General features: G+C 47.1%; 1 protein-coding gene and 1 non-coding gene across 2 annotated transcripts; one reads left to right on the forward strand and one right to left on the reverse strand.

Annotated features, from left to right (window-relative positions):
- Positions 1-7183: 7183 nt before the first annotated feature.
- Positions 7184-8743, forward strand: LOC119948021 (post-GPI attachment to proteins factor 4-like). Its single transcript, XM_038769816.1, has one exon. The coding sequence runs from the start codon at positions 7472-7474 to the stop codon at positions 8657-8659; it is 1188 nt and encodes a 395-aa protein (XP_038625744.1). The 5' UTR covers positions 7184-7471; the 3' UTR covers positions 8660-8743.
- Positions 8744-13384: 4641 nt separating this feature from the next.
- LOC119948475 lies at positions 13385-13522 on the reverse strand. The gene has a single exon (XR_005456868.1). It is a non-coding gene; the product is annotated as a small nucleolar RNA SNORA7 (small nucleolar RNA).
- Positions 13523-15682: the final 2160 nt, after the last annotated feature.

Consider the following 15682-nt stretch of genomic DNA (forward strand, 5'->3'; position numbering starts at 1 on the left):
AACATTCAGTCCATTGGAGTCACCTCTTGGGGTTTTGAAGTAATATGGTTGAAAGGAAAAAGAAATTAAAATCAGTAGGTCCAAAGAACTAGTGGCATGTTGGGTGATTCCATGGGTATCTTGACACAGTTGCTGTTCCTGCAATGGATGAAAACCATACCCTCTTCCAAAAACTAATCCCAAACCCACATGTCTCTAAAGAACGAGTCCCTCTCACAGTAAAGGGAACTGGAATTAATAATAATGATAGCATTTGTTAAGCGCTTACTATGTACCAAGCACTGTTCTAAGCGCTGGGGGGATACAAGGTAATCAGGTTGTCCTACATGGGGCTCACAGTCTTAATCCCCATTTTACAGATGACGTAACTGAGGCCCAGAGAAGTTAAGTGACTTGCCCAAAGTCACACAGCTAAGTGGCAGAGCCAGGATTAGAACTCAAGACCTCTGACTCCCAAGCCCGGGCTCTTTCCACTGAGCCACGCTGCTTCTCATTGTGTATTTGTGTGAATTGGGTGTATGTATTGCTGAACAAGAGTCAGGAAAAAGTGACAGAACTGTTTTCGTGCACTTTAGTTAATTGCGGTTTCATCCCAAACTACCCTGAATGCAGTTTTAAACACTCCTTGATCAACTCTAGCTAAATCAAGCCCGGAACAATCCTAGTCTGCCATCTCCTCCTAGCTGCTGCTGCTAGTAATAATAATAATAATAATAATAATAATAATAATAATAATAATAATAATAATAACAATAATAGTATTTGTTAAGCGCTTACTATGTGCCAAACACTGTTCTAAGCGCTGATACTTTCCTCCTTGTGCCCTCTTCTCTTCCTCCAGACTCCACTCTACAGTTTTTCCATCTTTTAATGCGACAGTTTCCGATTCCCTGTTCCTCGTGGTTTTCTTTCTTCTGACTTTCGCCTTTGGGTGTTGCTTTCATCTTCGCAACTGCATCTCTGACCACTCTACACCCCTCAAAAGCCTCATTGGGCTCATGACTGTATAGTAATTGTTCTCCAATTCGTTTGGTTTTTTAAAATATATTTTCCTATTCCTTTTACAACGGTCTGCCCTAAGAGCCATGCCTAGCCCAGGCTGACTCCTTTTTTTTTTAATGGCGTTTGTTAAGTGCATACTATGTGCCAGGCACTGTACTTAAGCCAAAGGAAGAAGCATGGGCTAATGGGTAGAACACAGGGCTGGGAATCAGAAGGACTTGGGTTCTAATCCTCGTTCCGCCACTTGTCTGCTGTGTAACCTTGGGCAGGTCACTTCATTTTTCTATTCCTCAGTTCCCTCATCTGTAAAATGGGGATTAAGACAGAGCCCCATGTGGGACAGGGATGGTGTCCAATGTGATTAAATTGTATCTACCCTGGTGCTTAGAACAATGCTACACATAGTAAGTGCCTAGCAAATACCATCATTTTCTTTCTTTTTTTTTCTTTACAAGCTAGTCAGATTGGACAGAGTCCATGTCCCACCTGGGGCTTTCAGTTTTAATCCCCATTTTCCAGATGAGGTAACTGAGACACAGAGAAGTGAAGTGACTTACCCAAGGTCACACAGCAGACAAGTGGTACAGCTGGGCTAGCACCCAGATCCTCTGACTCCCAGGCCCGTGCTCTTTCCACTAGGCCTTGTCGCTTCCCATGCTACTTCACTTCCCATCTTCTGTCCTGCCCATTTATACCTGCTGTCTCTGCTCTTGGACTGGAGACCTACTCCAGTACTAAGTATAGTACTCGTGCCCACCCCCCTACCTCCCCCGCACACCCAAAATCTGCTCCCGCAACCTGACCTGCAACTTTTCCGCAGGCAGTCGTGTGTCAGGCTGGGTAAACTGCAGACCTCTCTTTCCTGGCAGGCCGGGCAGCATGGCTCCATAAGTACTCCTTGCCTGTTCCTTCCCCTAGAACCTAGGCAGCTGTCCTGCCCACCCAGCCATCCTCCCTTCGGGCCAGAGTGGTAGGAAGCTGAATGGGGCCAGAGGGTGGAAGGGAGGGAGGAAGGGTAAAAAAAAGCCAAAGCAGCAGGGTGGCCTCAGGTGGACAATTTTCCAAACTCTGATTTTCTTTTCAAGTTATTCATGAGCTGGCATTGGTGCCAAGTGCCAGAGGTAAGTGCAGGTCCGTTTGCAAAATGTAGGTTTGTCATAAGTCACTTTTTTTTTAATGGCATTTGTTAAGCACTTACTATGTGTCAAGCACTGTTCTAAGCACTGGGGTAGCTACAGGTTCATCAGATCAGACACAGTCCCTGGCCCACATGGAGCTCACAGTCTAAGTAAGAGGGAGGACAGGCATTGAATCCCCATTTTACAGATGAGGAAACTGAGGCCCGGAGAAGTGAAGTGACAGCAGGCAAGCGGCTTAGCCGGGATTGGAACTCAGGTTCTCTGCCTCCCAGACCCATTATGCTCTTTCCACTAGGCCACGCTGTTGTCCAGAAGAGGTCACGAGAGAGGAGCTGAAACCTCTTCCCTGCACTTGGAATCCTTGGTAAAATTCCTGGGAATGTTTGGTTTTTTGAACAATATCCTCTTCCTAAAGCCTAGCAGCATTGAGTGGATCGAGGACTTAGGTGGAGAACAGGTTGGCACCGATTGCATAATCTTGGGAAGATCACTTCCTTTGGAAATTCCTCAGTTTCACCATTTGTTAGAAAGAAGGCCATGTATGTTGACAATAGCTTGAACCATTATCATTTTATTCCCTTTAGGATGACATTTAGAAAGACTCATCAGAGCGTGGCCTAATGGATAGAGCACGGGCTTGGGAGTCAGAAGGGCCTGGGATGTAATCCCAGCTCTGCCACTTGTCTGCTGTGTGACCTTGGGCAAGCCACTTCACTTCTGTGCCTCAGTGACCTCATCTGTAAAATGGAGATTAAGACTGTGAGCCCCATGCGGGACAGGGACTTTGTCCAACCTGTTAAGCTTGTATCTACTTCAGCACATAGTACAGTGCGTAAGCGCTTAACAAATACCACAAAAAGAATCACAAGGCACTCTTGAAACTTTGGTTTTTATGCCCGTTATCTCAGTTCCCCTCCCGACTAAAGACTGGGTTAAAATGCTGAATCTTGACTAGAGGTGGTCAAACTGAGGTGGGCAGACTCTTCACTTACTGAGTGGCTCGCAGGGAAAAAAGCTAGATATCCTATGCTTTATTATTTAGTATTTTGCTGCTGTACCGGCAGACAACAAGTTGGCCCCTGCTCCTACCCTTTTCGGTGGTGGCCGCGCCCCCTTCCACATGGGCTCGTGCTGGGGAGGGATGCGGGACCTGACCCTTGCTGCCTCTTCTTGCCACCACTCCCCCACTATTGGGAAGACCTGCTTGCCGCTACTCACCGCATCTTCCCTGCCCTCACCTCACCCAGAATGTCTGCTCACCACTCTGGTGTAAAATAATTTTTTTTTTTTGATCTGCAGCTCTCACGCATGTTACGTTTTTTGTCTGTGGCATTTCCATTCCAGAGGCTTGCACTCCTGGTCTAGACCATTTTTCTTCCCATCCTCGAAGGGTTTTCCTCGTCACCTATAGAGGTCTAGGCCATTCCCACGACAATAACTTCTAGACTGAATGCCTAATAATAATATAATGGTATTTGTTCATTCATTCATTCGATTGTATTTATTGAGCACTGACTGTGTGCAGAGCACTGTTCTAATCAATCAATCGTATTTATTGAGTGCTTACTGTGTGCAGAGCACTGTACTAAGTGCTTGGGAAGTACAAGTTGGCAACATAGATACGGTCCCTACCCAACAACGGGCTTGTGTTTACTCTGTGCCAGAGACTGTACTGAGCACCTGGGTTGATACAATATAAGCATCTGGGACACAGTCCCTGTCCCACATGGGGCTCCCCATCTAAGATAGCTAGCTAGCCTTTTTTTTTTTGCCTTTTTCCTGAGAGCAGAAGTCAGGTGGTCAGTCACACTGTTCTTCGCCACTGGTTGAAAAGCACACTAGGCCCCTACCTCTCCTCAGCTGGCAGACCCCCTTGAAGGAGAGGGCCATTATTAACAGACTCAGAATGGAGAGCTAAAAGAATATTTACAAGGTCATAGCAAATGTTGAACCTTTAACCATTAAACTTTCCTTTCCATTAAAAATCCTGACCTTTATCTAAAGCTAACAAAGCGATTAGCGGCATCCACCTACAGTTGGACAAACACTCCAAAAGTTTACTTAAACCTGGGTGTACTGTTAGCTTCCACTGTGCTGGCGTTTGGTCTCCTAAAAATAATGGAATAATTCATTTTTTCCATTAATACCATAATTATTGTTATACTGTACTCTCCCCAGCGCTTAATACAGTGCTCTGCACACAGTAAGCACTCAATAAGTACAATCGATTGACTGACTTCAGCAAAGCGTATTTCCAGCACTTTCCTCTTTAGCTCAACACCTGCCCTCTAGTGTGTAGATTAGAAAGGGCAAAAGTACAAAAACAAGTGACCATTCATTCATTCATTCATTCAATCGTATTTATTGAGTGCTTACTGTGTGCAGAGCACTGTATTAAGCGCTGGGGAGAGTACAGTATAACAATAATTATGGTATTCATTAAGTGCTTATTGTGTGCCAAGCACTGTATTAAGCACTGGGATGGTTACAAGCAAATCGGGTTGGACACGGCCCCTGGCCTACGTGGGGCTCACAGTCTCGATCCCCATTTTCCAGATGAGGTAACTGAGGCCCAGAGAAGTTAAATGACTTGCCCAAGGTCACACAGCAGACAAGTGGCACATTCCCTGCCCACAATGAGTCTAGGGGGGAGAAGAAATCCTAAATTAAGTTGCAAAGGGCTGAGGCACTTGGGAAAGAAACACAGAGCTTTCCAGCCGCCTTATGAGGTTTAAAGAAAAAATCAGGGAAAGTGCAAAAAACATGTCTAGGAACTCTTATATTGTACCCTCCCAGGCACTTAGTACAGTGCCCTGCACATGGTAAGCCCTCAATATGATTGATTAATTGAGAGGGAGACTCTGTAACACTGCACTCTGTGATCCCACTAGGGATGGAATCTATCGAAAATAGACTCTTTTCCTGTTGCCTGGACAGGATTTAGGACAAAAATAAAAATGCTTTCCACTTCCATTAACCCTTGTGCCTCCTCCAGTCTTTCTTGTTGTAACTTTTAATATTCCAGGCACTTTGCCAGTCTATACTCCTTGCACCCTGATTGTTATCCAGTGCAATACAGCCAGGCCAAGCCTGCCTCCAGCACAGCACACACAGACAGAGAGACTCATGCCACTGTTGTAAAACTGAATTAAAATACTATTTTCAACTCTGCCTGGATTCCCCTTTCTCCCTCTAATCCAAATGAATGAGCTTTTTCTGAATCTGTGTGTTTGATGTGTTCCTCGTCCCAAAAGGTGAGAGTACCTTCAGGGATTGTGCAAATTCATCTGGGCAAAGCAAACCTAAATTAAAGCATGAAACACTCCCTGACATTGTCTAAAATATTCAGTTTTACTCCCAATCAGATGAATTGCTTCCCATGATATTATAAAGCCCCTGTGGGGCAAGGGTGGTGTACAGTGTAATATGGTGCCAGATAAACCTTCTCTTGACTTAAATTCATTAAGATCATCACACAAACTGGTCTACTGGCTGCATTAAGCAAAATTTAACTGCGCCTTTGATTTCGCGGGCTGCTGGCAGATGCTAAGTGCTAAACTCAGTATTTCTCCACATCCCTTTAATCTAGCTTTCCAAAAGCAGCCTTTTGCTCTGAAGGAGCTCAACACTTGGTAACAGTTGTCCTTAGGGGAGACAGTTATTATTCATCAACTCTGTTCGGTAACTTCTTCCCTCAGGCCTTTGGGTTTTTTTTCCCTCCCTAGGAGAAATGAATAGTAATACTGCCGATCATAAAACTTGGTACCTGTTAAGCGCTTACTATGTGTCAAGCACTCTTCTAAGCACTAGGGTGGATACAAGACAATTGAGTTGGACATAAGTCCCTGTCCCACCTGGGGCTCATAGTCTGAGGGAGGAGGAAGCCCCTTTTCCCTTAGCAGCATCAATGGGCTTTATGAAGATTGTCCAGATTGCCCACGCAGCAGCCTAAGGGGAAGGTAGAAATCAGGGACTGTTCCCCTAAAATGCCGGGGTTGGGTTCTTGGAAAACTGTGACTTTAGCCCTCACAGTGTCCAAGGTTTGTGCCCATGTGCACAAGCCATTTCTCCCAACATTGCAGCATCCCACATCCAAACAGGCTCAGGTTTTCAGACAAATATGTCCTGTAATTCTCTAACAGTATTCTACTCCCTCTCCCTTCTTCATTGCCCTTGCAGTTGGACCTGTACCCTTTAAGCACCTGATATTCCCGACCCGCAGCCCCACAGCACTTACATGCGTGTCCATAATTTATATTAATGTCTGTCTCCTCCTCTAGACTGTAAGCTCCTTGTGGGCAGGGAACTTGTCTGCCAACTCTGTTGTATCATACTCCCCCAAGGGCTTAGTAATAATAATAATAGTGATGGTCTTTGTTAAGAGCTTACTATGTCCCAAGCACTGTTCTAAGTGCTGGGATAGATACAAGGTTATCAGGTTGTCCCACGTGAGGTAACCAAGGCACAAAGAAGTTAAGTGACTTGTCCAAAGTCACACAGCTGACAAGTGGCGGAGCTGGGATTAGAACGCACAACCACTGACTCCCAAGTCCATGCTCTTTCCACTAAACCACACTGTTTCTCTACTGTGCTCTGCTCACAGTGAATGCTCAATAGATACCATTGATTGATGAGCCAAAGTGCGTAGTGAAAATACGCATTCTGGTAGAACTGGGTGTATAGAAGAATCCGAGCAAGGAACACATTTGGGAGACTTGCCTAAGACCCAAAACCCAGGTTTTACCAACAGCTATAGTCTGAAAATATTTTTCAGCCAACAAAGGGATTTCCCAACCTGAACAAAAACTTTGCAAATATTTCCACTTAATGCCAGGGAGAAGCCTCATTGACTTGGAATACTGTACCCATTCTGTGGGCCACATTTTCCTGTTTTTGTTCACTTCTTGACTACGCCTTTTCTTTTACACCTTAACCTAGTTTTCTTTCCTCCTGTGTCCGGACTGACTTTGCTGCCACAAACCATCTTTGTTTTCACGGCAGGGTCCGTGTTTCGAACACGCGATCCATCATAGGTCACTGAACAACTAGAGAGAAGCCTTTGCCAAACAGGGATCGCTTGGCCCAGAATTCATTCTTTCATCTATTTGTTTGTTCGTGAGTTCAGTCCCGATGCTCCGATTTCAGTCTGCATTTTTGAAGTACTTGTCAACTTTTCAACTTTTTGTCAACTTATCCCCCTCCCCTCTCTTCCCTTGCTCTGCTCCCTCCTTCCAGGGTCGAACTTGGCTCGCCGGGCTACAGAGCCAACAGCAGGGAGATGCTTGAGCTTAGGCCATGAGCATGACCCAGCCGCCTCTCCTTCAGCGGTCATGCGCCCCCGAGGGTGGCTCCGCTTATCCTGGTCGAGCCTCTCCATCCAGCTCTTCCTCCTGAGCGTAGTTACATTTGGCTTGCTGGCCCCACTGGCCTGCCACCGACTCCTCTATTCCTACTTCTTTCTGCGCCAGTGGCACCTAGATCGTATGAGCCAGGAGTTCCTGCAGCAGAACCTAGAGGAAGGCCAGGCCGCCCTCCACTACTTCGAAGAGCTGCGGGCCACTAACGGGTCTCCGTCCTGGACCGGACCGCCTGTGCCCCGGCCCTGGCTTGTGATCACGATCATCACCGTGGACAGGCAGCCCGGCTTCCACTACGTTCTCCAGGTGGCGTCTCGGTTCCATCGCCTCCTCCGGCGCTGCGGCCCCCGTTGCTGGGGCTACCAGCTCTTGCTGTGCAATGTGGAACGCGACCCCGACCGCCACCGGGATGCCAAACTGCTAGCCAACTTCTTCCCCTTGGCCAGCCGCTTTGAGGAAGCTGGGGAGGGCTCCCCGGATGCCCCTCCCGTGAACCAGTTCGAGAAGGAGAAGCAGGATTACGCCTACTGCCTGGAGAAATCCCTGCAGACCTACAACCCGGAACACATCCTCCTGGTGGAAGACGACGCCATCCCCGACGAAGAGATCTTCCCTGTCCTGCATCACTTTCTGGGAGTGCGCTTCTCTGAGTCGCAGCTTGCCGATACTCTCTACCTGAAGCTCTACCACCCCGAGAGGCTTCAGCACTACATCAACCCTGAGCCCATGAGGATTCTGGAGTGGTTCGGGGTGGGGATGTTTCTGGGGCCTCTGCTGAGTTGGGCGTACATCCGGCTCGCCGGCCGCCCGGGGCCAAGCTGGCCCGTCGTCCTCTTCTTCGCCATGTTCAGCATGGGGCTGGTGGAGCTCGTAGGCCGGCACTACCTACTGGAGTTGCGCCGGCTGACTCCTGCCCTGTACAACGTCATGCCTGTTACCGAGTGCTGCACCCCTGCCATGCTTTTCTCAGCTCCTTCGGCCCACCGGGTCCTGAGCTACCTGGCTGAACTGCACTGCCGTGGAGGCTTTGCCAAGGACACAGCGCTCTACTCGTTGCTGCGGGGGAAGGGCGAGAGAGCCTTTGTGGTGGAGCCCAATCTAGTGAAGCATGTTGGAATGTACTCTAGCCTCAGGTCAAACTTTCACCCGACTTTACTCTGACCGGGCTGAGAGTGCCTTTCCAGTTAGGAGGAGGTGTTACATTTGGCACTTTAAGGTGAAGCACAATCATTCACGGCCATTTGTCTTATGGGATTCGGGGTGGGGGGGTGGGGGGGCCTGCAGTGGAGAACTTTCCCCGGGCTCGCTCCATGGAGCAGTGAGGTGATTCAAGGGCGTCCCTGTGGTTCAGTCCATTTATTTATTTTTTTAGGCCAAACAGCCGAGCTGCCTCACCCGAATCCCGTCTAGTGAAACCTGCTGATTACACTGGTGGTTGCAGTGACCACACGCTCTCTCTCTCTCTCTCTCTCTCTGTAACAGGATGTTGCACCACCAGAAGCAATTTGTTCTCTGCTGTGTAACAGTCCACCACAACTAAGAAGCGGCATAGCCTAGTGGAAAGAGCACGGGCCTTGGAGTCAGAAGGACCTAGGTTGCAACCCCTGCTCTGCCACTTGTCTGCTGTGTGGCCTTGGGCAAGTCACTTCACTTCTCTGTGCCACAGTTACCTCATCTGTAAAATGGAGATTGTCTATGAGCCCCATGTGGGACATGGACCGTGTCCAACCTGATTAGCTTGTTTCTACTCTAGTGCTTAGTACGGTGCCTGGCATGTAGTAAGCGCTTAACAAATACCATAAAAAAAACTGAGTCCCTGTCAAAGTGGTATAATATTAATAGCAATTGTGGTATTTGTTAAGTGCTTACTGTGGGCCAAATACTGCCCTAGGCTGAGGTAAATACAAAATCATCAGGTTGGACCCAGTCCTTGTCCCTAATAGTGCCATGGTCTAAATTAAGAGGGAGAACGGGAATTGAACCCCCATTTTGCAGATGAGGAAACTGAGGCACAGAGCAGTTAAGTAATATGCCCGAGGTCACACAGCAGGCAGAGTAGCAGAACAGGGCTGCCTGCAGGGCTCTGAAAGAAGAGTTTTGTGAAAGACCTGATCCTCCAAACATTCAGTCCATTGGAGTCACCTCTTGGGGTTTTGAAGTAATATGGTTGAAAGGAAAAAGAAATTAAAATCAGTAGGTCCAAAGAACTAGTGGCATGTTGGGTGATTCCATGGGTATCTTGACACAGTTGCTGTTCCTGCAATGGATGAAAACCATACCCTCTTCCAAAAACTAATCCCAAACCCACATGTCTCTAAAGAACGAGTCCCTCTCACAGTAAAGGGAACTGGAATTAATAATAATGATAGCATTTGTTAAGCGCTTACTATGTACCAAGCACTGTTCTAAGCGCTGGGGGGATACAAGGTAATCAGGTTGTCCTACATGGGGCTCACAGTCTTAATCCCCATTTTACAGATGACGTAACTGAGGCCCAGAGAAGTTAAGTGACTTGCCCAAAGTCACACAGCTAAGTGGCAGAGCCAGGATTAGAACTCAAGACCTCTGACTCCCAAGCCCGGGCTCTTTCCACTGAGCCACGCTGCTTCTCATTGTGTATTTGTGTGAATTGGGTGTATGTATTGCTGAACAAGAGTCAGGAAAAAGTGACAGAACTGTTTTCGTGCACTTTAGTTAATTGCGGTTTCATCCCAAACTACCCTGAATGCAGTTTTAAACACTCCTTGATCAACTCTAGCTAAATCAAGCCCGGAACAATCCTAGTCTGCCATCTCCTCCTAGCTGCTGCTGCTAGTAATAATAATAATAATAATAATAATAATAATAATAATAATAATAATAATAATAACAATAATAGTATTTGTTAAGCGCTTACTATGTGCCAAACACTGTTCTAAGCGCTGATACTTTCCTCCTTGTGCCCTCTTCTCTTCCTCCAGACTCCACTCTACAGTTTTTCCATCTTTTAATGCGACAGTTTCCGATTCCCTGTTCCTCGTGGTTTTCTTTCTTCTGACTTTCGCCTTTGGGTGTTGCTTTCATCTTCGCAACTGCATCTCTGACCACTCTACACCCCTCAAAAGCCTCATTGGGCTCATGACTGTATAGTAATTGTTCTCCAATTCGTTTGGTTTTTTAAAATATATTTTCCTATTCCTTTTACAACGGTCTGCCCTAAGAGCCATGCCTAGCCCAGGCTGACTCCTTTTTTTTTTAATGGCGTTTGTTAAGTGCATACTATGTGCCAGGCACTGTACTTAAGCCAAAGGAAGAAGCATGGGCTAATGGGTAGAACACAGGGCTGGGAATCAGAAGGACTTGGGTTCTAATCCTCGTTCCGCCACTTGTCTGCTGTGTAACCTTGGGCAGGTCACTTCATTTTTCTATTCCTCAGTTCCCTCATCTGTAAAATGGGGATTAAGACAGAGCCCCATGTGGGACAGGGATGGTGTCCAATGTGATTAAATTGTATCTACCCTGGTGCTTAGAACAATGCTACACATAGTAAGTGCCTAGCAAATACCATCATTTTCTTTCTTTTTTTTTCTTTACAAGCTAGTCAGATTGGACAGAGTCCATGTCCCACCTGGGGCTTTCAGTTTTAATCCCCATTTTCCAGATGAGGTAACTGAGACACAGAGAAGTGAAGTGACTTACCCAAGGTCACACAGCAGACAAGTGGTACAGCTGGGCTAGCACCCAGATCCTCTGACTCCCAGGCCCGTGCTCTTTCCACTAGGCCTTGTCGCTTCCCATGCTACTTCACTTCCCATCTTCTGTCCTGCCCATTTATACCTGCTGTCTCTGCTCTTGGACTGGAGACCTACTCCAGTACTAAGTATAGTACTCGTGCCCACCCCCTACCTCCCCCGCACACCCAAAATCTGCTCCCGCAACCTGACCTGCAACTTTTCCGCAGGCAGTCGTGTGTCAGGCTGGGTAAACTGCAGACCTCTCTTTCCTGGCAGGCCGGGCAGCATGGCTCCATAAGTACTCCTTGCCTGTTCCTTCCCCTAGAACCTAGGCAGCTGTCCTGCCCACCCAGCCATCCTCCCTTCGGGCCAGAGTGGTAGGAAGCTGAATGGGGCCAGAGGGTGGAAGGGAGGGAGGAAGGGTAAAAAAAAGCCAAAGCAGCAGGGTGGCCTCAGGTGGACAATTTTCCAAACTCTGATTTTCTTTTCAAGTTATTCATGAGCTGGCATTGGTGCCAAGTGCCAGAGGTAAGTGCAGGTCCGTTTGCAAAATGTAGGTTTGTCATAAGTCACTTTTTTTTTAATGGCATTTGTTAAGCACTTACTATGTGTCAAGCACTGTTCTAAGCACTGGGGTAGCTACAGGTTCATCAGATCAGACACAGTCCCTGGCCCACATGGAGCTCACAGTCTAAGTAAGAGGGAGGACAGGCATTGAATCCCCATTTTACAGATGAGGAAACTGAGGCCCGGAGAAGTGAAGTGACAGCAGGCAAGCGGCTTAGCCGGGATTGGAACTCAGGTTCTCTGCCTCCCAGACCCATTATGCTCTTTCCACTAGGCCACGCTGTTGTCCAGAAGAGGTCACGAGAGAGGAGCTGAAACCTCTTCCCTGCACTTGGAATCCTTGGTAAAATTCCTGGGAATGTTTGGTTTTTTGAACAATATCCTCTTCCTAAAGCCTAGCAGCATTGAGTGGATCGAGGACTTAGGTGGAGAACAGGTTGGCACCGATTGCATAATCTTGGGAAGATCACTTCCTTTGGAAATTCCTCAGTTTCACCATTTGTTAGAAAGAAGGCCATGTATGTTGACAATAGCTTGAACCATTATCATTTTATTCCCTTTAGGATGACATTTAGAAAGACTCATCAGAGCGTGGCCTAATGGATAGAGCACGGGCTTGGGAGTCAGAAGGGCCTGGGATGTAATCCCAGCTCTGCCACTTGTCTGCTGTGTGACCTTGGGCAAGCCACTTCACTTCTGTGCCTCAGTGACCTCATCTGTAAAATGGAGATTAAGACTGTGAGCCCCATGCGGGACAGGGACTTTGTCCAACCTGTTAAGCTTGTATCTACTTCAGCACATAGTACAGTGCGTAAGCGCTTAACAAATACCACAAAAAGAATCACAAGGCACTCTTGAAACTTTGGTTTTTATGCCCGTTATCTCAGTTCCCCTCCCGACTAAAGACTGGGTTAAAATGCTGAATCTTGACTAGAGGTGGTCAAACTGAGGTGGGCAGACTCTTCACTTACTGAGTGGCTCGCAGGGAAAAAAGCTAGATATCCTATGCTTTATTATTTAGTATTTTGCTGCTGTACCGGCAGACAACAAGTTGGCCCCTGCTCCTACCCTTTTCGGTGGTGGCCGCGCCCCCTTCCACATGGGCTCGTGCTGGGGAGGGATGCGGGACCTGACCCTTGCTGCCTCTTCTTGCCACCACTCCCCCACTATTGGGAAGACCTGCTTGCCGCTACTCACCGCATCTTCCCTGCCCTCACCTCACCCAGAATGTCTGCTCACCACTCTGGTGTAAAATAATTTTTTTTTTTTGATCTGCAGCTCTCACGCATGTTACGTTTTTTGTCTGTGGCATTTCCATTCCAGAGGCTTGCACTCCTGGTCTAGACCATTTTTCTTCCCATCCTCGAAGGGTTTTCCTCGTCACCTATAGAGGTCTAGGCCATTCCCACGACAATAACTTCTAGACTGAATGCCTAATAATAATATAATGGTATTTGTTCATTCATTCATTCTGGTAGGGTATCCACAGAGTTTTCTTGGTAAAAATATGGAAGTGGTTTACTGTTGCCTTCTTCCGCACAGTAAAATTGAATCTCCACCCTCGACTCTCTACCATGCTGCTGCTGCCCAGCACAGGGGAGTTTTAACTTGTAGCAGATTGCCTTCCACTCACTAGCCACTGGCCAAGCTAGGAATGGAATGGGTATGCCTCTGCTTGATTCTCCCTCCCTTAGCCGAGACTGGTAGAGTACCGGAAACTCTCCAGGTGCAATCCTGAGAGGGGCACCTGGGAGTCAGAGGACTTACATTCTAATCCCGGTTCCTCTACTTGTGTTCTGTGTGATGACCTTGGGCCAGACACATCACTTGTCTTGTACCTCAGTTTCTGCATCTGTAAAATGGGAGTTCAACACCTGTTCTCCTCCTCCTTAGACTGTGAGCCCCATGTGGGACAAGGACTGTGACCAACCTTATCGTCTTGCATTTATCTATCCCAGCACTTAGTACACTGCCTGGCACATAGAAAATGCTTAACAAGTGCAATAATTAATTAATGAGGTGCATTAAGCCGCACTTGAAAATGTTCCTTCCTCCTTCCTCTCTCCTTGCTCCAGTTGTCCCACATCTCCTAATTTTTCCCAGATGGAACAACTCTGCCTCTCATACAAGGAAGTAGCATGGCCTAGTGGATAGAGCACGGGCCTGGGAGTCAGAAGGACCTGAGTTCTAGTCCTGGCTCCGCCACTTGTCTGCCGTGTGGCTTGGTTAACTTCTCTGTGCCTCAGTTACCTCATCTGTAACTTGGCTTCAAGGCTCTCCATCACCTCGCTCCCTCCTACCTCACCTCCCTTCTCTCCTTTTACAGCCCAGCCCGCACCCTCCGCTCCTCTGCTGCTAATCTCCTCACTGTGCCTCGTTCTCACCTGTCCCACCGTCGACCCCTGGCCAACGTCATCCCCCTGTCCTGGAATGCCCTCCCTCCGCACATCTGCCAAGCTAGCTCTCTTCCTCCCTTCAAAGCCCTACTGAGAGCTCACCTCCTCCAGGAGGCCTTCCCAGATTGATCCCCCTCCTTCCTCTCCCCCTCCTCCCCCGCCTTACCTCCTTCCCCTCCCCACAGCACCTGTATATATATGTTTGTACGTATTTATTACTCTATTTTATTTGTACATATTTATTATATTTATTTTATTTTGTTAATATGTTTTGTTTTGTTGTCTGTCTCCCCGTTCTAGACTGTGAGCCCGCTGTTGGGTAGGCACCGTCTCTATATGTTGCCAACTTGTACTTCCCAAGTCCTTAGTACAGTGCTCAGCACACAGTAAGCGCTCAATAAATACGATTGAATGAATGAATCTGTAAAATGGGGATTATGACTGTGAACCCTATGCGGAACAAGGACTGTGTCCAACCCCATTATCTTGTAACCACCTGGGTGTTTAGTATAGTGCCCGGCACATAGTAAGTGCTTAACAGATACCATATTCATTCATTCAATTGTATTTATTAAGTGCTTACTGTATGCAGAGCACTGTACTAAGCACTTGGGAAAATACAATACAACAATATATTATTATTATTCCCCACCCAAATGCTTGACTCCTCTTAATTGCAAGGATGTAGGTCTGAGGTGATCCCAGACAAATACAACATCTCTTAGGCCCACCGAAAGCACTCAGTAAATACCCTCGATTGATTGATCCAGGGGTACATATGAGTTCCTGGGATGTGATTTGAGCCCCCAATTAACACTCCTCCTGTCATAGTACCCAAGAAAGGGTTTCTGGGTGTGAGGGGAAATCTTTGAAAGCTTGTTTTCTCAGTAAGGCTTTCTGGTATATGAGGCTTTAATTGGTTGGGATTGAGGAAGGGGAATCTTACTTGATTCAATGGGCATGAGCTCACTGTGGGCAGGCAATGTGTCTCATATCATTATATTGTATTCTCCCAAGTGCTTAGTACAGTGCTCTGCAGGCAGTAAATATGCTCAGTAAATAAAATTGACTAACTGGCTGACTGAGAAGAAGGAGTTAGGAAATACTACCTCAAATGGCTTCCCAACTTTCCCTCCAGTATGGGATTTTGTGAACATCAAAGTGTTTTTCCTCTTTTTTATTCTGGACAGGCCCCAGGAGGAAGACAGAGGTAACTCCAGACCAACTGCCAATGGCAACGAGAAAATAAAACAGATTAGTGCATGTGGAAAGGTGGACAGTAGTGACTTTGGACTCTGGTCCTTTGAATGACATCAACAGCTGTCCTCTAACAATGATCACTCATTGTGCATGCCTACTGCTTGTGCTCTGGTTTTGTGAACACTCACCTATCATGGGCTCCCTGACTCAAAGATAAATTGGTCTGGTCTGACTATTGCCCCTCTCTTCCAACAGTCACTGCTCTACTGTATTGGGACATAGCAAACTTTCATAGTAAACAACACCTT

Source organism: Tachyglossus aculeatus, chromosome X4, assembly GCF_015852505.1.
Source record: "Tachyglossus aculeatus isolate mTacAcu1 chromosome X4, mTacAcu1.pri, whole genome shotgun sequence".
NCBI classification, from domain to species: Eukaryota; Metazoa; Chordata; class Mammalia; order Monotremata; family Tachyglossidae; genus Tachyglossus; species Tachyglossus aculeatus.

Excerpts from the sequence above, each read along its gene's own strand:
- LOC119948021 (XM_038769816.1), top strand. The coding sequence starts at position 7,472 with ATGCGCCCCCGAGGGTGGCTCCGCTTATCCTGGTCGAGCCTCTCCATC.